Here is a 25,950-nt window from a genome sequence, read left to right on the forward strand (position 1 = left end):
AACAACAAAAGATTAAATTCTAGCGTTTAATGGTCTTGATGTTTCACCTTAATAAAATGTTGGCATTCACAAAATATTTTATAAATACAATTGTTTGGTATTTCTGGTCCATTGTTAGCCAAGCTGCACACCAAAGAAACATGAAACGAAAAACATGAAACATGAAACGAAAAACATGTTTCATGAAACTAAAACACTGCTAAACAAATCTCAAAGTCCGCCTACCAATGAAACGAGTGTGATTCATGTTCATGACACATTTTTATTTTCGGAGAGTTTCATAAAGGCCGGACGTATATTTGTTTAGCAGTGGTTTATTTCCATGAAACGTAATTTACGTTTCATGTTTCTTTGATGTGCGGTCGGGCTTAGGTTTAGTCTTACATAAATTAGATCTCAATGCGTTTGTTGTTTTGAGTGTTGTTGAAATGTTGAAGTTATTTCCTATTGTTGTTAGCCTAGCCCTTTTATAGTGGTATTGAATAAAAATAGTAATATTTATTTAAGAAATAATACCTTTGTGTTGATACGAATAAATATCTTTCGATAGTGGTAGTATTATGCAGTAATAAGTTTTCTGTGAAGAAGCATTTCTGTTAATAATATTAATCTAGGATCTTCCTGTATACTAACAAGGTTATCTTTTTCAAGTTAACAACAAAACTATAAATATATGAGTGATGTATGTATACAAAATTTTGTAGAAAATTTCATACGGGAAGGTAGTTAAGCAGAATGGCAAAACAAGTTGTAGTTGTATTATTGGTAATTTTATTCAATGTTGAGATGAATAGTGCAGGATCTACCAATTATGTGTTAACGAAAGGTAAGTAAAACACTTCTTTTAAACAGTGTTTCCTGGTTTTGTATTAATGTCGTCTACATTTTTATGTAATCTACTTTTAGTGCAGTCACTGAAGGTTTTCACCTCCGATTTCGTTGAACCTCCATATATTTTCATGAAAATTGGTGAGCAATTAGAGGATACCTCAAGGAACAAAGGTGACATGATGCCAACTTGCGCTTTTGCCCTGGGGGTGGATGCCACCCCTTCCCGGGGGTGAAAATTATTTTATTAAAAATAACACCATAAGTCGATAGAGGGACAAATTATAAGCAAAATTTGTTATATAAAGTTATTAAAATAAATCAACACGTTTTGAGTTATTAAAGACCAAAAATTTTATTTTTTCGTAAAAAATGCATGTTTTAAATCGGTTTTTCACGTATAAATCAAAAACTATAAGCTTTTACAAAAAAGTTTATTATTACTGAAATTGAAGATAATAAAACATTTAATACATTCCTTACATAAAGACCTAAACTAATGTTAGTTCAAAGTGAGTTATTGGCAATTGAATGTGTATGTTTTCCGACGAGTACTCAAATCTAAGTATTCAAGCGTAAATAACGGGAAAACGATGAAATGTATAAAATATTCCTGCTAAACATTTGTCAAATAACTTCAGAATACCTATCAAATGAGCTTCAGAACAAGGTAATGGCGTCAAAATTAATCAAGTTATAATGAAAATAAAAGAACCGTTTCGAATTTATTAGGAAAAAGTGAAAAGTAAAACATATGCCATTTCCCCAAAAAATAAAATTTATAGTAATCCTTACAAGAACTTCTTTATATAAGCATAAGTAATGTTTTAGATAATTTTGACCAGTTTAGAATGCATATTTTTGAAAAAAAGATGTAATTTAAAAAAAATCATACTTTTTAAAATAATTATTGTAATTCTCATATTCTTTTGATAGTAACTCGAAAAATATTCAATATACGTAAAAAATTATATATAACCAAATTTTAGTTTTTTCTATGCCAAATATTTTACCTGTTTTACTATCTCTATACGGTAAAAAATAACCGAGATAGAAACGTTTAAATCTTAAATTTTGCTGTGGGAACCATGCAACCGGGGTCATTTAACCTTTTATTTTTAAAAAAGTAAGGGGTTTCAAAGATTAGGTTTAACGAGCTTAAATAGCACTTGAAATTAACTTTTAAACAGTTTTTAGATGAACATGATATCGTCAACAAGATCGGAGTTATTAAAAAAAAACAATAACATTTTTTGGAAAAATTTTTAAAAGATAAATTTTAAAAAAAAATTTGAAGCATAAATTTTAACGCTATCAACAATGGGGTTCATTTGATAGATATTTTTAAGTACTTTGACAAATGTTTAATAAGTTTATGTTATAAAATGCATCAATTTCCCGTTATTTCAGCTTGAATACTTTGAGTTTGAATACAATTGAGTTTTTACTCGCCGAAAAAAATATACATTCAATTACCTATAACTCACTTTTAGTTAAAATTAAAAGGTTTTTCTAGTAAGGGGTTTATTTCATTTTTTATTAGCTTCAATTTTGATAAAAATAACTTTTTGATGAAAAATTGGTTAAAAACATTCATTTTTCTCAAGAAAAATTAAAATCTTTGATCTTTAATACCTCAAAAAGTTTTGATTTATTTTAATAACTTTATATAACAAATTTTGCTTGAAATTTGTCCCTCTATCAAATTATGGGGTTATTTTTATTAAAATAATTTTCACGCCCGAAAAGGGGTGGCATCCATTCCCAGGGTAAAAGCTCAAGTTGGCACCATGTCACCTTTGTTCCTTGAGATATCCTCTAACCAGTCACCAATTTTCATGCAAATCTATGGAGGTTCAACGAAATCGGAGGTAATAGCTCATATCCACCTTCAGTGACTCCACTATTTATTATATCTCTGAATTGGTCTTCTGTTACTTTTTTTCTTCTGAATGTTCCTGCAGATCTTTACGAAAACTATATTTTTGTGACATTTAGCAATTGCTCTGTTCTAGTTTTTATTTGCCAGATTTCACTGTCATAAGTTCACTGTCATATGCTCCGGATTATAGTGTTAGATGATTTTCGTTTACTAGCTTTCGATATCGTCTGATCTCAGATGATTGGGATTGCCCTCATACCCTGTAGTCTGTAGGCGACTGTACTGTATTGTACATTGTACATTATTCATAATAATATGTTAGCCTAGATATTTAGAGTTTCCACAAGGATGAGTATATTCCCTATTTTGAAATATTAGGTCCTGTTACATCCCTCCGATGCACATAGCTTCTACTGGTCCATTCTTCTATATTAACGGAGATTATCTATAAGCTAAAGCGTCTGAATTTTTTTTAAATGTGTTTTAGTTAAGCTTTTACCTACAGGTTCTTTTGGGATACCCATGATTTAAGGTTTGTAAAACACCAAGGGATCGCTGAGGTTCAAGAAGCATTTTGGTTATTTGTTTTTGTTGGCCCTTTCAAGATCTGGAGTATTGCAAAATGTTTAGCAGAGAAGAGGCTGAAATATTTGAGAAGGCCAAATTATCATCATTAACTAGTATCGTCTTTAAATTCTGTTTTTGGTGTTTTTGCTCGCTCTTTGTCTCTACAAAATTGTGCTATTAATTCTCCCCGTCTGGTCATTTTGTCCATTTTCTGGTTAAACTCTTTTACAAATTCACCACTTTTATCTGTCGGCAACTAGTTTGAACTGTTTTCTCATTTCTGCTAGTTCCTTACTTCTAATATGTATGATACGCTAAAATAAAAATATTTTTTTCTTAATATCTTCCAGTTCTTGGCACTATAATGTAAAAATCTCTTTTTAGCGTATTTTAATTTCTTGTTTGTTAATCCGGTTTCTTTCTATTTGATTATATCTGTGGCTTGGTTCTAAAAGGGCCAATGTCAAATTTTTGTTTTTTTGTACAGCTTTCTTTTGAATTTAATATTGACCAAACAAAATGCAAAAAATTGACACAGGCCCTTCTAGCATTAAGCAACATTACGTGACTTGTTGTTAAAATGGCCAATTTCAATTTTTTGCATTTTGTTTGGTCAATATTAAATTCAAAAAAAGCTGTATAAAAAAAACAAAAATTTGACATTGGCCCTTTTAGAACCAAGCCACAGATATTTTTTGTTGTGAATTATTTTAGTTTTAATAAAAGTAGATACTATTTATTCAGTCATCCAATCCTTATGTCCTTTACTTTTAAGTTTTCACTTCCTGCTTTAACTACTATCCGTTTTTTACGAGTATTCTTTCGTTTCTGATCAAGCTTACAGTTATTTCTATTCCGTTCTTGAGTATGATGTAGATTGTCAGTAGGATTTTCCATTGTTCCCCTTGTTTGTTGCGGATTTTTTAATAACTTCAATTTTGTTCGTAACCTGTCTACTAAGGAGTTATGATCTGAGCCAAAGTCTGCCCCAATAAAAGTTCTGACCGAAAGTAAAGTATTACGAAATATTTTTCTAATAAGGACAAATTTAATTTCAGATGACTCTATAGCTCGTATCGCCGGGAGACTTCATGACAATGTATACAATTTTTGGAACAACTTTGGTAGTTTAAACAGCTACTACAAATTCTTTCTCTTGGCAGAATTGTATTTAACGGTCTCCACATTTATTTGGTTTTCCTTATCAGATCTTCCAGACCTTCCAGACCATATTTACCCATGGATATTAATCCACCCGTCCCTGGCCACCTTTGATGTTAAAGTCGCCGATTATAGTCGCCGATTTCAGTGTGATTTTTCTTCATTGTTACAAGTCCTAGTCACATTTTTAGGCTGAAAGTTTATTGATACAATCCTCTCAGAATTGGTAGTAAAACATATTTTTTAAGTCTAGGTCTAGTTATTCTAGGTAATTTATCATCACACTTTACGTTCTCAATACGCATATTAGACCAGTAAGGATCTGTTTTTAGGTGGATGCGAGAGATGGCATTCAGATTTTTACGGATAAAGTTAGGTGATAACTTCGTTAATAATAATTGATTTATGCTCCTTCTCAAATATGCCCGGAACATTAATAAAAAAAATAAAACATTTAAAAATTTCAAAAAATTTCGTTTTTTTCTATTTTCTTTGCTTATAACTTTAAAACGATTCATTTTGGAACAAAGTCGTATAGGAATAAAACAAAGATAATTAAATTTTCTATCAGATGCGATCGGCTAAAAATGTCTTAATTTATCACCCTTGCTGCAAAATAGCAATAAATATAAAATAAGGGGGCAAAACGAGCCTGTCCTTATTCAATGATTTTCCATCACTTAGGTTACACTTGGAACCTTCCTAATTCGCTTAGAAAATTTTTGTAATGTGCTAAAACCGTACACCAAATTTCATTAAAATTGACTTACTAGATTTTGAATAATAATTTTGCAATCTAAACTTTTTTAAAAAATTTAAATTTTTTAAAATCTTGCACAACAAAAACTAGAACATACAAAGATTTGTCAATTTTTTACATATAAAGAAGCACTCCACCTATCTATTGCACTTTATAAAATTGAAATCGGATTGTTTAAGCAGCCTCAGCAATGTTTTAAAATTATAAACAATTTTTTGGCTATTAAACAAATTAGTCCTGTGGCCAGGAGGGGGTGCTACGAACTTCTTTATTTAGATGGACTTACCCAAGATTTTTATGTATTTTTTGACCCGTAGAACACGATTTTTTTGAGTAACAGTTGATCCGGATGTCGATAAGATTGTTATAAACAAAGAACTTGAGAAATTACATAACATCGATTTTTCGCAAAATATAACATTTTTTTGTATTTCTTGGGTAATTCTAAGCAAAAAATGTTCTTGCAAGTTTTTTCGTAGTATGCATAGTTTTCGAGATAAACGCAGTGGAACTTTCAAAAATTCGAAAAATTGCAATTTTTGAACGCGAATAACTTTTGATTAAAAAATAAAATAGCAATTCTGCTGACAGCATTTGAAAGTTTTACAAATAACTAACTACTAAATAAAATAACTATAACTGTACAAAACTGAATAAAACCAAATTGGTAAACAAACAATTATGACAAATAATCGAAAAAGTAAGGTAATGTCATCTTATTCTTCTTTTTATTTATCAAAAAGAGTTCAAACGTACCTGAATTAATACCTAGGAAAGAATTTCCTAGATAGGCAGTTCTTTTAGTTGTGAAACGCTATTGTTCTTAAGTACTGACTTAGGAAATTTCTATCGATAAGAATTACTTAATAAGGCAACTGTTTAGGTATCGTTGGTGAAATCGGGCCTCAAATTATACCGGTTTTAATTATTTGCATTGCTAAAAATTAATTTTTTTATTATTAAACAAAGCTATTTGTTTATAAGCCAAAAAATTGTTTATACGTTTAAAGCATTGCTGAGGCCCCTTAAATAATCCGATTTTAATTCTGTAAAAGTGTATTAGATAGGTAAAGCACCTCTTTATATGTAAAAAAAAATTAGACAACTTCTAAATGGTCCACTTTTTGTTCAGAAAGATTTTAAAAAATTTGAACTTTTTTAAAAACATTTAGATTGCAAATTTATTCTGCAAAATCTATTAGGTAGATTTTAATGAAATTTGGTACACGGTTTAAGTATGCTACAAAGAATTTCATAAGCGAATTACTAAGGTTCTAGTTGCCACCAAAGTGGTTAAAAACATTGAAAAACAACAGGCGTATTTTGCCCCCTTATTTTGAATTTATTGCTATATTGCAGAAAAGGTAATACATACGTTAAGACATTTTTGACCAGTCGTATATCATACAAAATTAAATTATCTTTATTTTATTTCTGTACGACTTTGTTCCAAAACGAATCGTTTTAAAGTTATAAGCAAAGAAAGCAGAAAAAAATCGACGTTTTTCGAAATTTTTAAATATTTTAATTTTTTTATTAATGTTTTGGGCATATTTGAGAAGGAGCATAAGTCAATTTATATTACTGAAAGTGTCACCTAACTTTATCTGCAAAAATCCGAATGCCACCTTTCACATCCAAAAATAGACGTTTTTTTACACATCCTTACTGGTCTATATGCTCTCTGTGACATAAATCCATACACTTTTCATTTCAACTGCCGTTTCTTACTTGCCATTCATTTCAGATAAACTTGTGAATATCTTTCTTATACTTTGGTTTTTTTTGTTGCAAGTCATTAATTTTTAAAACATGTATTAAACGTTTTACTAATTATAACGTTTGATGCTTCAGATACAGGTATAGCACAATCTGTAGCTCCAGCACTTACTCTTGAGAGGGAAGGAGATACTTTATATTACTTTGGATATACATTTAAGGTATGAAGTTTTTTTATTCTTTTAAGTATCTAATATTAAAAAAAATATATTCCAAACACTATGTATATAATATTATTTTTAAAAACTATTGCAAGATCTGTGTAGACCATTGGAGTAATTATTGTTATGTTGGTGTATTTAACTTTCAAGTCTGCTGACCCTAAGAATAATTTGAATGATTTATTGTGGATATACCCAATCTATTCTCATCTATGGATGGAAGATTTACATACGGATCTGTCACAAACAGGAAAATTAATAATTTTGACCGGGATTATAGAAATAAAGACAAAGTACCATAAAAGCAGAAGACTATTACACTACAATTTAGAACATTATTATTTTATTTTACATAATTTTATTTTTTAGGGTAATTGGTTCCAGGCGATGGAGCATTGCAAATCACTCAATATGGATTTAGCTAGTATAGAGACAAAACAAGAAAATGATTTTCTATATAATCAGATGAAAGCATTCTGTAAGTTATGCGAAACATATATTTATATTTAGAAATTTATTAAGTACCTTGACATAAAACTATATCAACATATATATCACAGTATTCACGGCACTGGTCTGTAAACATCATCGATTTCATTGTTAGTAGTAAATTAGTTGATTTAAAGTGAATTATTTGGAAATAGTAATTGTGCTTTTGACTACAGAGGTATTTATAAATACTTAGTTCATCACTATAAATGTTCGTATGCAGATAGGAATTCTATTAATTGAAATTTGCTCTGCCCAAATTTGCTAACCTCAATTACAAATACGGTCTAGCAATCCTCTTTTTATCGCCTCATTACTTTTAACTGATAAGTTACCATTGGCGTTCCGACTTTATTGTTTCTAATATCATCATGCCTACACGGATCGCTTGCAATTGTTGCAAACAATTATTATTTGAGGAACATTTAATGGTTACGTGTTGCGTATGCAAGGATAAATTCAAACATTCGTGTGTAGATATTACCTCTAACGAGGTACGCACTTTAAATAGCGGAAAAGGGTATGATTGGACGTGTTGGATGTAGAGCGGTAGGAAGAGATTTAAAGGAATTAAAAGCTCTAATTCTGAAACTGCAGAACGAAATTAAAGAGTTAAAAGAAGTAAAAAATACAAATTTAAATTCGCCAGACTTTGATTTCGAAGAAATGATTCCTGAAATATCTGAGCGGCAAAAACGAAAAAAAAAAATATGGTAATTTTTAATGTTCCCGAACCTGATCAACAAAAATCGATAGCGGAGCAGAACGAATCGGATGGAAATATTGTCAGAGATGTTATGGGTGTAGTGGCTCCTGACTTGTTAAACATTAACTTTAAATCGTATAGATTGGGCTATTTACCAACAATAAGATTCGTCCTATAAAAGTAGCATTTGAGAATGAATACACCGTAACAAAAATTCTAAGAAACTCCAAACAGTTAAAAACATCAAGACAATTTAACAAGTTGTAGTAAAAATGCCTTTTACAAAATTAGGCTTTTATTCACATAAAACTTGACAGTAGAATTAATTTGAATGACAAAACAATTAATCAGTAAATAAACAATGACAAAAGAATACTAAATTATACTACATTCACCCGGCCCTATTTTTGAACAAAATCTTGCAAATATCGTGGTTTATTTTTAGTTCTAGCTGATTTACGGCTAGATTGAAAATCTGAATTTTCCAATCTTGGTTCATGATTATCATCAGGTACTTGATTGGGTTCTTGAATAGATAAATTTTCTATGTCCTCTGGTATTGATTCAGTAGAGGAATTCTCTAGTGTATTATTTGGACTTTCATTTTCATCTGCATCATTATCTTGATTCAATAATTTCAGGTCACCTCTAGGAGCTAAATGCTTCGTTGAAACTGTACTTTTCTTTCCGTTTGGATACTGTATTAAGGCGTAATCTGAGTTGGCTTCTAAAAGATCAACCTCTTCAACTAAAGGATCAAACTTACTTTTTCGTACAAATTTTCTTAGTAATACTTTGTCTGAATCTTTAAGCCATGATGGAATAGAAGTTCCGCTAGTTGATCTTCGCTGATACGTAAACAAACGTTCATGAGGTGTACAATTGGTTGCTGTACACAGTAAACTTCTTATAGAGTGCAGAGCATCTGGTAGAACAGTCTCCCATTTAGTGATGTCTAAATTTTTGGTTTTCAATGCTAGATTCACTGCTTTCCATATAATTCCATTGTATCTCTCGACTTGACCATTTCCTCCAGGGTTATATGGTGTTGTTCTACTTGAAGATATTCTTTTAGAGTGTAGATAATTAATAAATTCTTGTGAAGTAAAGCTAGTTCCCCTGTCAGAATGTATATATGCCGGCATTCCATATAAACAAAACATTTGATTCAAACATTCAATTACTGTCTGACTGGAGGTATCTGAGCATGGAAAAGCCCATGGAAATCTTGAAAATTCATCAATGATTGTAAGCATATAAGAATTTCTAGAAGAACCGGGTATTGGACCTTTAAAGTCAATATTCAATCTTTCGAACGGAGCTGTTGATTTAATTAAATGTGTATCATCTTCTTTCCTATAAAATCTGGGTTTAATTTCTGCACAGATTGGACAAGAGGTAATTACGTGTTTAATTTCATCTAAAGAATAAGGTAAATTTCGAATTTTTACAAAATGGTGCATACGAGTAATCCCAGGATGCGATAAATCTGAATGTAATTGATATAACTTGCTTGTATTATTTATATTATTGCATATTCTTGATAGTTCATCAGCTGCATCATTAGCCTTTCCTGGACGATAGATAATATCATATTTAAAACAAGAAAGCTCCAAACGCCAACGCAAAATTTTTTCATTTTTGATTTTACTTGTATGGTTTGTATTAAACATGAACGAAACTGATTTTTGATCTGTGATTAGTTTGAATTGTCTTCCTAAAAGATAGTGTCTCCATTTTTTCAATGCTTCAACGCAAGCATATGCTTCTTTTTCAATTGCAGAATGTTTTCGTTCAGAATCTGTAAGGGTACGTGAGAAAAAAGCAACGGGTCTTCCGGATTGACTCAGAGTGGCAGCAATAGCAAATTCAGAAGCATCAGTTTCAACAATGAGAATTTCTTTTTCATCGATTGTCCATAGAAGTGCATTAGCTATATCAGTTCTCAACTCCTCAAAAGCAAAAAGCAAGTCCGGACCTAATGGAAATTTCTTGCAATCTATAAGACCTCTAATTTTTGCTGAAAAATTATTAACCCATTTTGAGTAATGTGAAAACATTCCAAGTGCCCTCTGAAGACTTTTAGAATCATTCGGAACTGGTAAATTTAGTAGAGGCTTCAATCTGTCTGGATCAGGTTTCATTGTAGAGTTTTCTATTGTATATCCCAAAATATTTATAATTTTTTGATTGTAGTGACATTTATTTTGATTTAACGTTAACCCATATTTTTTAACAGCATTTAAAAATTCTGTAAATTTAAATCATGTCTATCTTGATCCTCACCACCAACTGTTACATCATCTAAATAAGCGTAAACACCTTGTAGATTTTCTTTTTTTATGATAGAATCAATGGCTCTCTGAAAACATGATACTCCATTGGTAACCCCAAAAGGAATACGACGGAATTGGTAAAGGCCTCCACTTGCCTCGAAAGCTGTAAATGGTTTGTCAGATTCGTTAATTGGTATTTGATGATATGCGTATTTTAAATCAATTGAGCTAAAAATTTTATATTTTGCTATCTTAGACACTAGTGAATCAATATTCGGCAACGGATAAGCATCAAGTAATGTGAATCTATTTATTGTTTGAGAGTAATCAACTACCATCCGACGTTTATGATTTTCGTTTTTAGTTACCAACACTTGGGCCCTCCAAGGTGATTTACTTTCTTCAATAATTTCTTCTTTAAGGAGACGTTTTATTTCTTGTTTAATAAATTCTTCATCTTCCTGTGAATGCCTGCGAGATTTAGTAGCAATAGGGTGACAATTTTCTGTTAAATTGGCAAACAACGAAGGTGGCTTAATTTTAGCTTCAGTAAGACAGCATATCTTAAGAGGTCTTCTTGGTCCTCCAAATTTAACTTCTAAGCTTTCATGTTGTTTCATAATATCTTGACCCAAAATCACATCTGTACAAAGATTGGATAAAACTAAAACTTTTGTTTGATCATATTTTTCTTTATCAACCTGAATGTTTATTAAACAATAGCCTTGAATATTAGCTGAGAATAACATAGATGCCATAGAAACTTGGACCCCTTGTATTGGAAAAATTTTAAGCTTATTTTCAATAGCGAATTCATGATCTAAAAAAGTATCTGAGCTTCCAGTGTCTATTAAAGCGTTGGCATCAATTTGGTTAACTGTTACTTTGGCTATATATTTTGAAAGCGATTGAGGTGTTTCCATTGAAGAAGCGATTACCATTATAGATGCATAAGTTGATCTCGTTTGACTTTTCTTTGATTGCATGCACATTTTAAACCAATGTCCAATTTTATGACAGTTTTGGCAATTCGCAGCCCTTGCTGGACATACAGATCGAGGATGTCTTGGATGTCCACAAAAATAACAAGTCTGACCAAGTTTTGTTTGAACAGAAGCTAAAGTAGTTTGTTCTGAATTTGGATGACTACAAGATGCTATATTATTTAATGCTGCATGATATGTATCAGATTGTTTTTGAGAATCTTCTAAAGATCTAGATTTAGATAATGCTTCGTCCAAAGATAAAGAACTAAACTCTAGTAATCTTTGACGTATATTGGATTGAACGAGACCATTAATAAAAGCATCACGAATATAGTCATTTTTATTTTCTTCTGAAGAAACTGCTTTAAAATTACAATTTTTAGCCAAAAGCTTTAACTGTTGAGCATACTGATCTATAGATTCGTTTATTTGTTGTTTTCTTGTAGCTAGAATATGTCTTGCGTAAATCTCATTTGTAGGTTTAATATACAATTCTTCCAAAATTTTGATAGCAGAAATGTATGTTTTTGCTTCGCTTATGTAATCATATACTGAATGTGAGACAAAATTGATTAAAAGCATGTACTTGTCTTTATCTTCTAGCAATTTTTCTGTAGATTTATTGCTTTCCAAAAAATTCTTACATGTTTCGTACCAGTGTTTAAATTCTTTGGCGGCAGTTTGGGAGTTTGGATCAGCCTCTAGTTTATCAGGTCTAAAGTACTTCTCCATTGTATATTTGGTATATTTATGTGAATAAAATTGTAGTAAAAATGCCTTTTACAAAATTAGGCTTTTATTCACATAAAACTTGACAGTAGAATTAATTTGAATGACAAAACAATTAATCAGTAAATAAACAATGACAAAAGAATACTAAATTATACTACACAAGTTCATCATAGCAGCAGACCGTATCAAAAGGCAGATTGAATATTTTAAAAAAATTAAGCAAGAGCTTTAGCTAACCGAACAAATGCCGGAGAAAACTGCCGTATTAAATACTTCAACAATATGCCTAAGGTGGTACTTTTAACCTAAGTCCCCCCAGCAGCCTCAGTACTTGTGATATATCTATTTATTACCAGAACGTAAGAGGTCTCAACATCAAGATTGACTCTTTTATTACAAATATAAGTGACTGTGAATACAACATCGTTGCACTCAGTGAAACGTGGTTAAAAGCAGATGTTAATTCGAGTGAACTGTTTACTAGTGAATATGAAGTATATCGCAGTGACCGTAAATTTAATCAACTAGATCTCTCTACTGGTAAAGGGGTGTTACTTGCTGTAGACGGAACTATTAAATATGAACTGGTTAACTCTTCTGATTTTGATACTAATTTCCAAAGGTTGATTTTTTAGTATGTAAATGTCATCTAGCTTTTAAATCTTTTTTTGTAGCAGTTTTGTACATTTCCACAGTTGATGAGTTTGAACTCTTTTTAGAAGCTCTAGAGAACTGGGAGGTACTAAACTTTGATAAAGTTATTATACTAGGTGATTTTAATTGCCCAAATTTTGTAGTCAATAATCTAAATGACAGGAAAGCTGCTGCAGTAAAAGAATTATTAGCTTTTTTATATATGAGGCAATGTAACAACATCTTAAATAACTACAATAGGATGCTTGACTTAGTAATTAGTAATACAAATTGTACTGTTTCTAGAGATTACGTGCCATTAGTAAACGAAGATCTCTACCATCCATCTTTATCCATTATAATGAGTGGGCTTCGTAAAAAATGTGATAATATTAACGCAAATGTCAACAGTTAAACATAATGATAAAAAAGCTAATTTCATATCTTTGTACCACGATTTCATAACAACTGATTGGCACTTTTTAATTAATTGTACGGACGTAAATACTGCAGTTCAACATTTCTATGATAAATTTTATAAAATTCTAGATGCCAATGTACCGCTTTTTAAAAACTTTAAGCATAAATATCCGGTTTGGTATACTAGTGAAATAATTAAACACATCATAGTAAAAGCAAAACTTCATAAAAAGTTCAAATCTACAAATAATATTATTTATTATCACCAATTTAGTCGATTTAGGTCAAATATTAAGAAGAAATTAAAAATGCTTAACAATCTTGTGTACAAAAGATACAGTACTCACTACGAGATGAACTACGAGATGTCTTTTTGGTCATTTATACATAACAAAAACAAGTCTTCAAGAATACCTGGTAGAATATCTTATAACAATGAACAAATTGATAACCCCCAATCTATTGTTGACGCGTTTGGAAATTTTTTCTCAAAGTGTATTTTCGCCTCCTGAAAATCAAGATCAGCCCTTTGCTATTAATTTCGATCACAACATACTTTTAGACATTAGTTGTGAACCAATATCAGAAGAAAAAAATATACAAGCGGGTAAAAAACTGAAAAACAAGTTCACAAGTGGCCCGGATAAAATACCGTCCTTTTTATTAAAAGACTGTCTACCATCTTTGCTTTTGCCTTTGAAAGTAATTTTTAATCTAATATTGAAAATCTCAATTTTTCCAGATAAATGGAAAGAATCAAAAGTATGTCCAATTCATAAACAATTGGATCGGGCGAACATTAATTATTATAGACCCATATCTATACATATTATGCAATGTCGCAAATCTCTTGGAGACAATCCTATATAGTCGCATTTATCTGTGCACGCAAAATATTATATCTGTCCATCAACATGGCTTCATGAGTTCTAGATCAACAATTAGCAACTTATCAATTTTCAGCCAGTATTTGTGCGAAACATTAGACAGAAGAGGACAGGTTGATGTGGTCTATACCGATTTTTCCAAGGCCTTTGATAAAATTAGCCATGTCATACTTCTTAGAAAGATTTTCTTGATGGGTTTTCCTGAGACATTCTATCAACTTCTTAAGTCTTACTTACATAATCGTAATCAGTATGTTTGTTACAATGGACATAGTTCAGACACTTACCTTGCAACTAGTGGCGTTCCACAAGTTGTATTCATTAACGATTTGTGTGAGTCCATAAACTGTAATAAATTAATGTTTGCTGACGATCTAAAACTTTATGATTCGGGATCCAATATAAATGATTGCATTATGTTACAACAACAAACTGATTTGTTGCAAAGGTGGTGTTTGAGCAATAGACTTTATTTAAACATAGCTAAATGCAAAGTTTTAACATTTAGTCGTAAAACAAATACAATATTTTTTTCGTATGTCATTGATAATACAATTTTGGAGAGAACTGAAACAATTAGAGATTTAGTGGTTCATTTTTATATTCATTTAACATTTAACGTTCATATTAAGCTCATTGTCAGTCAAGCTTACCGCACATATGGATTTATCTTTGGAAATTGTGGGAATTTTACTGATGTAACTGCGCTGTCGTGTCTATTTTTAGTTTATTGAGAAAAAAATTGGAATATGGATCTCTAATATGCTCAGTATACTATTTATGCTCAATACAGCTCTTGAGAGGGTGCAAAAGAAATTCTTAAAACTTCTTAGTTTTAAAGTTGACGTCGTTTACCCTGCTAGGGGTTGCAATTATTTTAATTTATAAAAGATTTATCTTTGTCTCTCTAGAAAAACGTAGAAATCAGGCATCAGTATTGTTTCTACATAAGTTATGAAACGGTGGGATAAACTGTACAGTGTTACTAAATCAATTAGGTTTTTTTGTTCCGAGGCCTGCATCAAGACAAAATGAGACGTTTCTGTGCAAAATAGCTCAAACAAATCTAATGTTAAAAGCGCCGATTAATATGATGTGTGCTAATGCAAACAAACTTTCATCTGTTTGTGACATTTTTTGTTGTAGTGTCTCGGACATGAAAAACAAATGCAATACTTATTTGTAATTTCTAATCAGTTACCACATATAAGCATATAAATTTTCTGTTTTATTATCTCTGTAATATTTACCTATATTTTGTTCTTTTTCTTTTTGTTTTATTGTTCTACTACTAAGTTGCGCAACCTTAGATTTTAAGTTCTATTATTTGTATTAAGCATGCAGTGCTGTTATAACTTCTTATTCTTTGTATTCCTCTGTAAATGGGAAACTGTTGGGGAAGCTATTATCCAGATTTAGCCATACGGCTCACACTCCCTCTAAGGGGAAAATTTACTCAACCCAGATACCTACGGTATCAAAAGGATTGAGATCTGGTGGGACTCTTTCCGTGTTATCGAGCCCTAGGTGACTTGGAATGCAGGTGTATCTACCAGAAATTTTCGTACGCATCTGGCCGTCGCGAGTAGTACAGCTTTCTGCATGGTCTTATAAAGATGTTATTATTATTATTATCCAGATTTAGCCATACGGCTCACACTCCCTCTAAGGGGAAAATTGACTCATCCCAGATACCTACGGTATCAAAAGGATTGAGCTCTGGAATCCTTTATAAAAGCTATTAATCCTAATAAAAGCTATTATTATTATTATTATTATTATGTATACAAAAAATTTGGGTAATTTTGCAATCAGGGCAAATTTTATAACCAACTTAGGACTAAAATTCATCATACAACTTTTGTTTCTAGTGTGATAGGTAAAAAATTATACAGCAATACCTAATACCATTGTATAACTAGACCAAATGTAGATAAACAATGCTAATACTTACCTATAATATAACCCGTTTATTCAAATAGCCTTCATGCCCAGCAAAAATATTGATATAACAATACTTTTTTAAGGGAAGTTGTGCACTTCCATCTGCAAAACCATCCATTTGACACTTTAAAGTTTAAATTACCCGAATTTTTGGCTATTTATTCAGCTTTTTCTTTTAAAACTGAACGGCTAAAAGAAACAATTTAGGCCCTCTTCTCAGTAAACCACTCGACTAATGCCTGTTAGACGTCTGAATCTTTCCCACTCGTCAACATCATCAATGACGTTACAGCTCTTCGTGAGTGTTTGCGACGTTTACTATTGCCTTCCATGTTTGTCTATCTTGTGCCACTATTTCTTTTTGTCTCACCCCATGTTTTTCACATCTTCTCTGACTGCATCTTTCCACCTTTTTCTAGGATGTCCTATAGAGCTTCCCCCATCAGGCTTTTCCCAAAAACACACTGTTTATAAGGCGATTATCATTACTGTGTATAATATGCCCTGCCCATGTGAGTCTCTTGGCATTTATAGATCTCACTAGGTTTATTTTTCTAGTGTAAGACTCTAAACCGTTGTTGTATCTGCGCCTCCATTCGTTCGTCACGCTGTCTCTACAAGGACCATATACAGGGTGAGTCATGAGGAACTATACATACTCCTACCTCGTATAGAGGCTCCTATGGGGAATATCAAATGACCATTAACAAGTGTCTGTTCCCCTTGTTTAATAATATAGAGGGCGAGTTTCGCATTTTGACAGAAACTTATATTCATTCGTCATATTTGTTGAACGGTCAGATCGATGTGTCTCTTATTTTGGTCAATCGTTACACTATTACCACCTAATGAACTGATCTATTAAAACTGGAAAAAAAATCAGGTCCGGCTTTAAAAAATTAGTTTGTTTGTGTCTTAGAAAAAATTTCAACCTGTATACGCTTTTTGAAAACTCTACTATGAATTTTACAAATCAGACAAATAGGCAGTTAAATTGGCATATTTATTTTTTTCCCCACACGATTACTTAATTTTTATAAAAAAATTAAATTTGACTATGAATTAAAAGTTTGGTAAAGTAAACCATCGATTTAAAAAAATTAACTTTTATTACAAGCATTAATTTTTTTTAACAAATATTTGATATATGTTACCACCCAATCAACTGATTTATTCAAACTAGAAAAAAATCAGGTCCGGCTTTAAACAATTAGTTCGTTTGGGTCTCAGAAAAATTTTTACCCTGAATACGCTTTTTGAAAACTCTAATATGAATTTTACAAATTAGACAAATAGGCAATAGTCCTGTCGCCAGGGGGGGTACAACGGCCTGCTTAATTCAGATGGACTTACCCAAGTTTTTTTTATATATTTTGACCCGCAGAATACGAATTTTTTGGGTAACAGTTGATCCGGATGTCTGTAAGATTGTTATAGACAAAGAACTTGAGGAATTACATAACAGCGATTTCTCGCAAAACAAAACATCTTTTTGTATTTTTTGGGTCATTTTAAGCAAAAAATACTCCTACAAGTTTTTTCGTAGAATGCATAGTTTTCGAGATAACCGCGGTTGAACTTTCAAAAAATCGAAAAATTGCAATTTTTTGAACCCGAATAACTTTGGATTAAAAAATAAAGTAGCAATTCTGCTTACCGCATTTGAAAGTTTAAGTCAAATTATATCGGTTTTGATTATTTGCATTGCTAGAAATTAATTTTTTTATTGTTAAACAAATCTATAAACACATAGTGTTTCCCGTGCATAATACATGCGTTTTAACGTATGCTACGTAGAAATTACCTCGCTTGCACTTGTAGCTACTCTACCTACTCGTTAGATTTTAAATGAGAAATCATTGAAAACATCACTCACATACTAGGTGTTTATAGCTTTGTTTAACAATAAAATAATAAATTTTTAGCAATGCAAATAGTCAAAACCGATATAATTTGACTTAAACTTTCAAATGCGGTAAGCAGAATTGCTACTTTATTTTTTAATCAGAAGTTATTCGGGTTCAAAAATTACAATTTTTCGATTTTTTGAAAGTTCAACACCGGTTATCTCGAAAACTATGCATTCTACGAAAAAACTTGTAGAAATATTTTTTGCTTAAAATGACCCAAAAAATACAAAAAGATGTTTTGTTTTGCGAGAAATCGTTGTTATGTAATTCCTCAAGTTCTTTGTCTATAACAATCTTATCGACATCCGGATCAACTGTTACCCAAAAAATTCGTATTCTGCAGGTCAAAATATATAAAAAAAACTTGGGTAAGTCCATCTGAATTAAGGAGGCCGTTGTACCCCCCCTGGCGACAGGACTACAATTAAAATGGCATGTTTATTTTTTTCCCCACATGATTATTTAATTTTTTTATAAAAAAATCAAATTTGACTATGAATAATAATTAAAAGTTTGGTAAAGTGAAACATAGATTTAAAAAAAATTACTTGTATTACAAAAATTAGTTTTTTTTAGAACAAATATTTAATTTATGTTACCACCTAATCAACTGATTTATTCAAACTACAAAAAATCAGGCCCGGACTTAAAAAACTATTTCGTTTTGGTCTTAGAAAAAATTTCACCCTGTATACGCTTTTTGAAAACTCTAATATGAATTTTACAAATTAGACAAATAGGCAATTAAAATGGCATATTTATGTTTTTCCCCACACGATTACTTAATTTTTTATTAAAAAATCAAATTTGTCAAAATCGGAATTTTAACCTAAAAATGAAAAAAAAAAAAAAAAGATGATATCACGGTTTAACTCGCTACAACGTTCCACTTAAAAATTTTTTTTCTGAAATTTTTAAAGCACATATCTCTTACCATTGTGAAGACTATGACAATCGTTGTGGACTTTCAGTCTTCTTCTCGTAAAAGTTACGAATTTTTAAAAATAAAAGGTGCAGATTCGTGAATTGCAAAAGTTAAATCGCAAAAATTAAGTGAAAAAATTTAAAATTTATCTATTTGATCACGTCTATGTTAAACTATAGAGTCCAAAAAGGTTTTAGATCTAGACGTGTTATAGAAAAAAAAATGGTGAAACTTTTAATTTTAAGAAAAACGTTGTGTGTTTTTTTTTTATTTTTATGGTAAAATTGCGATTTTGACAAATTTGATTTTTTAATAAAAAATTAAGTAATCGTGTGGGGAAAAAATAAATATGCTATTTTAATTGTCTATTTGTCTAATTTATAAAATTCATATTAGAGTTTTCAAAAAGAGTATACAGGGTGAAAGTTTTTCTAAGACCCAAACGAACTAATTTTTTAAAGCCGGACATGATTTTTTTTTCTAGTTTGAATAAATCAGTTGATTGGGTGGTAACATAAATCAAATATTTGTTTAAAAAAATTAATTTTTGTAATAAAAGTTAATTTTTTTTAAATCTATGGTTCACTTTACTAAATTTTTAATTCATAGTCAAATTTGATTTTTTAATAAAAAATTAAGTAATCGTGTGGGGAAAAAATAAATATGTCATTTTAATTGCCTATTTGTCTAATTTGTAAAATTAATATAAGAGTTTTCAAAAAGAGTATACAGGGTGAAAGTTTTTCTAAAACCCAAACGAACTAATTTTTTAAAGCCGGACATGATTTTTTTTCTAGTTTGAATAAATCAGTTGATTGGGTGGTAACATAAATCAAATATTTGTTTAAAAAAATTAATTTTTGTAATAAAAGTTAATTTTTTTTTAAATCTATGGTTCACTTTACTAAATTTTTAATTCATAGTCAAATTTGATTTTTTTAATAAAAAATTAAGTAATCGTGTGGGGAAAAAATAAATACGTCATTTTAATTGCCTATTTGTCTAATTTGTAAAATTAATATAAGAGTTCTCAAAAAGCGTATACAGGGTGAAATTTTTTCTAAGACCCAAACGAACTAATTTTTTAAAGCCGGACCTGATTTTTTCTAGTTTGAATAAATCAGTTGATTAGGTGGTAATAGTGTAACGATTGACCAAAATAAGAGACACATCGATCTGAACGTTCAAAAATTATAACGAATATAAATTTCTGTCAAAATGCGAAACTCGCCCTGTATATTATTAAACAATGGGAGCAGACACTTTTTAATGGTCATTTGTTATTCCCCATAGGGGCCTCTATACGAGGTAGGAGTATGTACAGTTCCTCATGACTCACCCTGTATAATTCGAAGGTTATACGTTCCCACACCAGCAATAATTTATGTACTTCCCTTTTTGTTAGCGTCCGAGTTATGCTTCCATACGTGACTGCTGGTCGTATTATGGCCTTATATATCTGGATTTTTGCACCTCGTGAGAGAAGTGCATTGCAAAGAAAGATCTGTTTCCTGTCATTATCCATGTTAGAACCCCTTGGTTTATTTTTTGTTGTTATTGGTGATTGTTGCTCCTAGATATTTAAATTCTTTAACCGCTTCTTTATAATAGTTTATAGTAATATTTTGCCTTATTAGACCAGAGAAATAATGTTTTTGTCAGGACACTTGAGCAGCCAGGTTGCAAATAGGTTTTTGGGTACTATACAGGGTGAGGCAGATTACTGGCCTATTAGAAATATCTCGAGAACTAAAGGCAACAGAATCATGAAAATTTGTATAAAGGGGTTTTGAAAGATGATATATTAAATGAAAATATTTTCATCAATATTCAACTTCCGGTTATACCGGAAGTTGCTTATAACTTCGTTTTTTTATCAGGTTTTGTAATGTTATACAGGGTATTTTAAAAGATAATTACGTTTGTTTATTAATGTCGTAGCAATATTCATACCCTGTAGAATTGTAGTAGTTTGACATCTAAAACTCTACTTACGATCAAATGATTTTTAATATAGTCTACTATTGTTAAGAATCATTAGTATAGCTAATTTTGAAATTTTAGTATGTAGGGTTGGTCGAAACTCGGAATGAATATTTTCTGAGTTTTCTTAAATAGAACACCCTGTATTTTAGTATTGTAATGAAATGATATTTTATGGTACTTTTTTATTTCTTAAGCATTCCCTATACCTAACTGCTTTAATTTGTGCTTAATTGTTAATCGCACCAATAATCTTAACTACATAGGTATTTTGATAGCTAAACCATTATTGGTAATTTTAAGGATCAGTGTGGATTAATATGTATTTATTTCTGAAAAATTATGTGTGATTGAATATTTTCACGGCCAACCTAATAAAATTTTACGTATTTTTTGTTGAAATTAATGTTTAGCTTGAATCACCAATAATTCACAAATTAAAGCAGTTAGGTATAGGGAATATTTATAAAATAAAAAAGTACTATGAAATATCATTTCATTACAATACTAAAATACAGGGTGTTCTATTTAAGAAAACTCAGAAAATATTCATTCCGAGTTTCGACCAACCCTGTATACTAAAATTTCAAAATTAGCTATACTAATGATTCTTAACAATAGTAGACTATATTAAAAATCATTTGAACGTAAGTAGAGTTTTAGATGTCAAACTACTACAATTCTACAGGGTATGAATTTTGCTACGAAATTAATAAACAAACGTAATTATCTTTTAAAATACCCTATATAACATTACAAAACCTCATATTTTTAGAAAGAAGACATCAAAGAGAATCCAAAAATGTAAAAATATACAGGATGTCCCATTTAAAAAAACGAAGTTATAAGCAACTTCCGGTATAACCGGAAGTTGAAAATTGATGAAAATATTTCCATTTAATAGATCATCCCTCAAAACCCCTTTATACAAATTTTCATGATTCTGTTGCCTTTAGTTCTCGAGATATTTCTAATAGGCCAGTTATCTGCCTCACCCTATATACCTAATACATTATAAATACAAAAATGCCCCTTCACAGTTCGGACAAGAAATTTAGTTATTAACAAATAAGAATCAAAAATGGCAATTTTTTCGTTTAAATCGCTATAGGTAAAAATAGGGTAATCAAATATCTTATTTATAATATTCTTCTTTTACTAGATGAGCCAAGGTTTAAAATGGCACTTTTTGAATGATGGTCCTATCATTTGTTGCTTCGGAAATTGCAAAATAAAACTAAAATTTACCGATATATAAAACAGTTTCCTCAAAGCTCGATAAAATATCATTAACTTCTAATGTCGATTGCGCCACTGAACTAACGTCATCAGCAACGGCGAGTACGATTTTTGCTTCGCCAGCAGCTATGTCTGGTTTAAATTTTGGACTATTTTTGGCATACATATTCTAAGACCAGGTTAAACAACAATGGGGATAAGGGATCTCCCTGTCTCAGTCTAGAATGTACGCAGAAAGCATTTGATACCTATCCCCCTATTCTACTCTATCACTTACACACATTTGCATTACCGCAGTTAGTTTTTTGGGTACGCCCAGATCGACCATTGCCTTCCATAATGTTAGACGATTTATTGAATCATAAGCCTGTTTAATGTCTAGAAAGATCTGATGCACACCTTTGATAATAAAATCACTAATATTTCCCACTGGGTTTTCGTTTTTGCGTTATTTTAAATTAGATCGCCAATCGTTGATAGAACTGTCTTGGATTTCTAAAAGCCTGCTCACCCGATTTTCTGAAATTCCAAACTTTTTAATAATTTCGATTTGACTGCACTTGGACTATTTCGCGTATTCAATTATATTCATTTTTATTTTAAAATAAGATCCCTTCTCTTTGAATTTAATGATACCAAGATTAACTTGAAAACATATAGGTCTCTGGGCAAATTCTAATGAACTATTTCTAAAAATGAATTACAGAGGGTGGACAGTAGAAACTGTTAGACAAATTAAAAAGTATTTTATGTCCTGTGGATATTACGGGGAAGAGTCGAATTGGTACTCATGACAAAGTAATAACGTATTTATTAGCTGAAAGGAAATTCCAGTCACAATATAAACTGTTTATATAATTTCCGTTTCTCGTAATTCCGTAAAAAATCTTGGATTGGTGGTATACAAAGATCTATGAGCGAAAGAGGATTATCCGATGAGGACTGGAATAACCGAGAGAACTGGCGCTTAGGCACCGGACAACGCAGGACGTTATAAACCGAAAATATAATATAAATATATAATATAGAGTTGTGACTGCATAGCTTCACTGAGGAGGCATGAGGATGCTGAAATAGCTATATGGAGATGGTGGTCCAACTCTGAATCGAATATAAACAAAACCTGCCTTTATCTTGTAAATATATAAGTTTCTCGTATATTTATATCCAGATATTTAGAATTTTTAGTTATAATCCAGAAAGCCACTGCGCATCCGCTAGGAAAAATATTCTACTTCGGATTTTTTGCACAATCTTACTCAAAAATGACCCCTTTTAAAAAATTTGCATGTTGAAAGGACCAAAAGTTGGTCAAAAATTTTTTAAACGATTTTATTTTGTTTTTTTCCTAAAATTACTTTTTTTGCATGGAACAAATTTTTTTTAGATTTTTTGGATTATTCCAAACAGAAAAGGTCTTCAGTGACTTTCCTCTAAAGTTGATAGTTTTTGACATATAAGCGATTAAAAAATTGAAAAATTGCGAAATCGGCCATTTTTAACCCTCAAAAACTATGTGAAAAAATGAAAATTTGAATGTTACCAAGGTAGGTAGATATTCTTTAAACATCGATTGATGAAATCCCGAAGAATTTTTGGCAATACAGTATCAAAAATCCCTTTGTTTTTTAATTGCCAATCAAGCGTGCGCGACACTATTTTCCACCGTTGCATGTGTATGCAGTATGGTGCAAATGAAAGGAATAAAGTCGTTATTTCGTAAACAGGCGACTTTAAGGAAAAATCCCGAAACAGGTCGATTTTTATTTTTAAGTTATGATATTGTGACATATATGGTATACTAGTGACGTCATCCATCTGGGCGTGATGACGTAATCGATGATTTTTTTAAATAAGAATAGGGGTCGTGTGCTAGCTCATTTGAAAGGTTCTTCAATTCTCTATTCAGTAATATAAACATTTACATAATTATTTATACAGGGTGTCCAATAATTTAATTTTTTTGTCAATTTGCCAAATGATTTAATTTAATAAAAATTTTTTGGACACCCTGTGTAAACAATTATGTACATGTTTATATTACTGAATAGAGAATTGAAGAGCCTTTCAAATGAGCCAGCACACGACTCGTATTCTCATTTAAAAAAATCATCGATTACTTCATCACGCCCAGATGTATGACGTCACTGGTATACCATATATATGTCACAATATCATAACTTATCGGGATAAAAAATCGACTTGTTTCGGGATTTTTCCTTAAAGTCGCCGGTTTACGAATTTATTCCTTTCATTTGCACCATACTGCATACACATGCAACGGTGGAAAATAGTGTCGCGCACGCTGGATTGGCAATTAGAAAACAAAGGGTTTTTTGATATTGTATTGCAAAAAACTCTTCGGGATTTCATCAATCGATGTTTAAAGAATATCTATCTACCTTGGCAACATTCAAATTTTTAGTTTTTCACATAGTTTTTGAGGGTTAAAAATGGCCGATTTCGCAATTTTTCAATTTTTAATCGCTTATATGTCAGAAACTATCAACTTTAGAGAAAAGTCACTAAAGACCTTTTCTGTTTGTAATGATCCAAAAAACCTAAAAAATTTTGTTCCATGCAAAAAAAATAATTTTAGGAAAAAAACCTTTAAAAAATTTTTGATCAACTTTTGGTCCTGGCAACATGCAAATTTGTTAAAAGGGGTCATTTTTGAGTAAGATTGTGCAAAAAATCTGAATTAGAACATTTTCGCTAGCGGATGCGCAGTGGCTTTCTGGACTATTAGTGTGGTTTTATTACTTAACTTTTTAATTTTTAGTTGGTGGTGGAGCTGAATATTGGTTTTGGACATCTGGAACTACATTACCTAACGACAGATGGGTATGGATGGGAACAGGCCGTCCAATTGTCTATGCTAACTGGTTTCCGAAACAACCTGATAATGCAGGGAATAACGAAAAATGTATCGAGGTTAGATACAACTACAATAACGGTCTTCAATGGAACGACAACAATCAAAATGCGAATCTTCATGCTCTTTGTGAGGCTAAAATTACAAAATCGGTGGCAGAAATGGTTCCTCTGTTTTGTAATTTTACGGACTCTGTAACTGTTTTAAGATAAGTTTGAAACAAACGGATTATAGTTCAGATATTTTATTTATATAAGTGTATTGTATTTTGTGTGTTTTTGTATGTTTTATACGTCATTATAGCCGATTAAAAACGTTTATTTGTTTTGATTTTGTGCCTTTTTTGGCCTGATCATTAAATTTGTATAATATACAATTGTGGAAATTCTTAGTATATTATTATACAGTGATCACTTAAGGTTGAAATAAAATCATTTTCTCGAGAATGGACGACTTCGGAAAAAAATCCCGAAAAAGGTCAATTTTTATTTTTAATTTACGACTTTTTGGCATATATATCGTACTAGTGACGTCACTCAACTGGGCGTAATGACGTCATCGATGATTTTTTTAAATGAGAATATGGGTCGTGTGATATCTCATTTGAACGGTATTTCAGTTCCCTCCTTCAGTATATAAACATTAACATAATTATTTATACAGGAAGTCCAAAAATTTTTTTTTAATTAAGTTTATTGACATAAAAAGCAGAAAGTTTGTAATTTATTTAATTCCAAATACATGTTACTGCTCTCAGAAAACAGAAAAAAAATGTTTATTTGAAAAGTAATCATTGCTTTTCGCTTA

General features: G+C 30.9%; 1 protein-coding gene across 1 annotated transcript; it reads left to right on the plus strand.

Moving 5' to 3' along the window:
- The first annotated feature begins 456 nt into the window (after nt 1–456).
- On the plus strand, nt 457–25,461 carry LOC126892594 (perlucin-like). Its single transcript, XM_050662160.1, has 5 exons — nt 457–475; nt 705–826; nt 7,053–7,138; nt 7,508–7,616; nt 25,051–25,461. Exons 2-5 carry the CDS (start codon nt 736–738, stop codon nt 25,353–25,355), a joined length of 591 nt encoding a protein of 196 aa, XP_050518117.1. The 5' UTR covers nt 457–475; nt 705–735; the 3' UTR covers nt 25,356–25,461.
- The last annotated feature ends 489 nt before the right edge of the window (nt 25,462–25,950 follow it).

The sequence above is a fragment of the Diabrotica virgifera genome, chromosome 9 (assembly GCF_917563875.1).
Source record: "Diabrotica virgifera virgifera chromosome 9, PGI_DIABVI_V3a".
NCBI lineage: Eukaryota > Metazoa > Arthropoda > Insecta > Coleoptera > Chrysomelidae > Diabrotica > Diabrotica virgifera.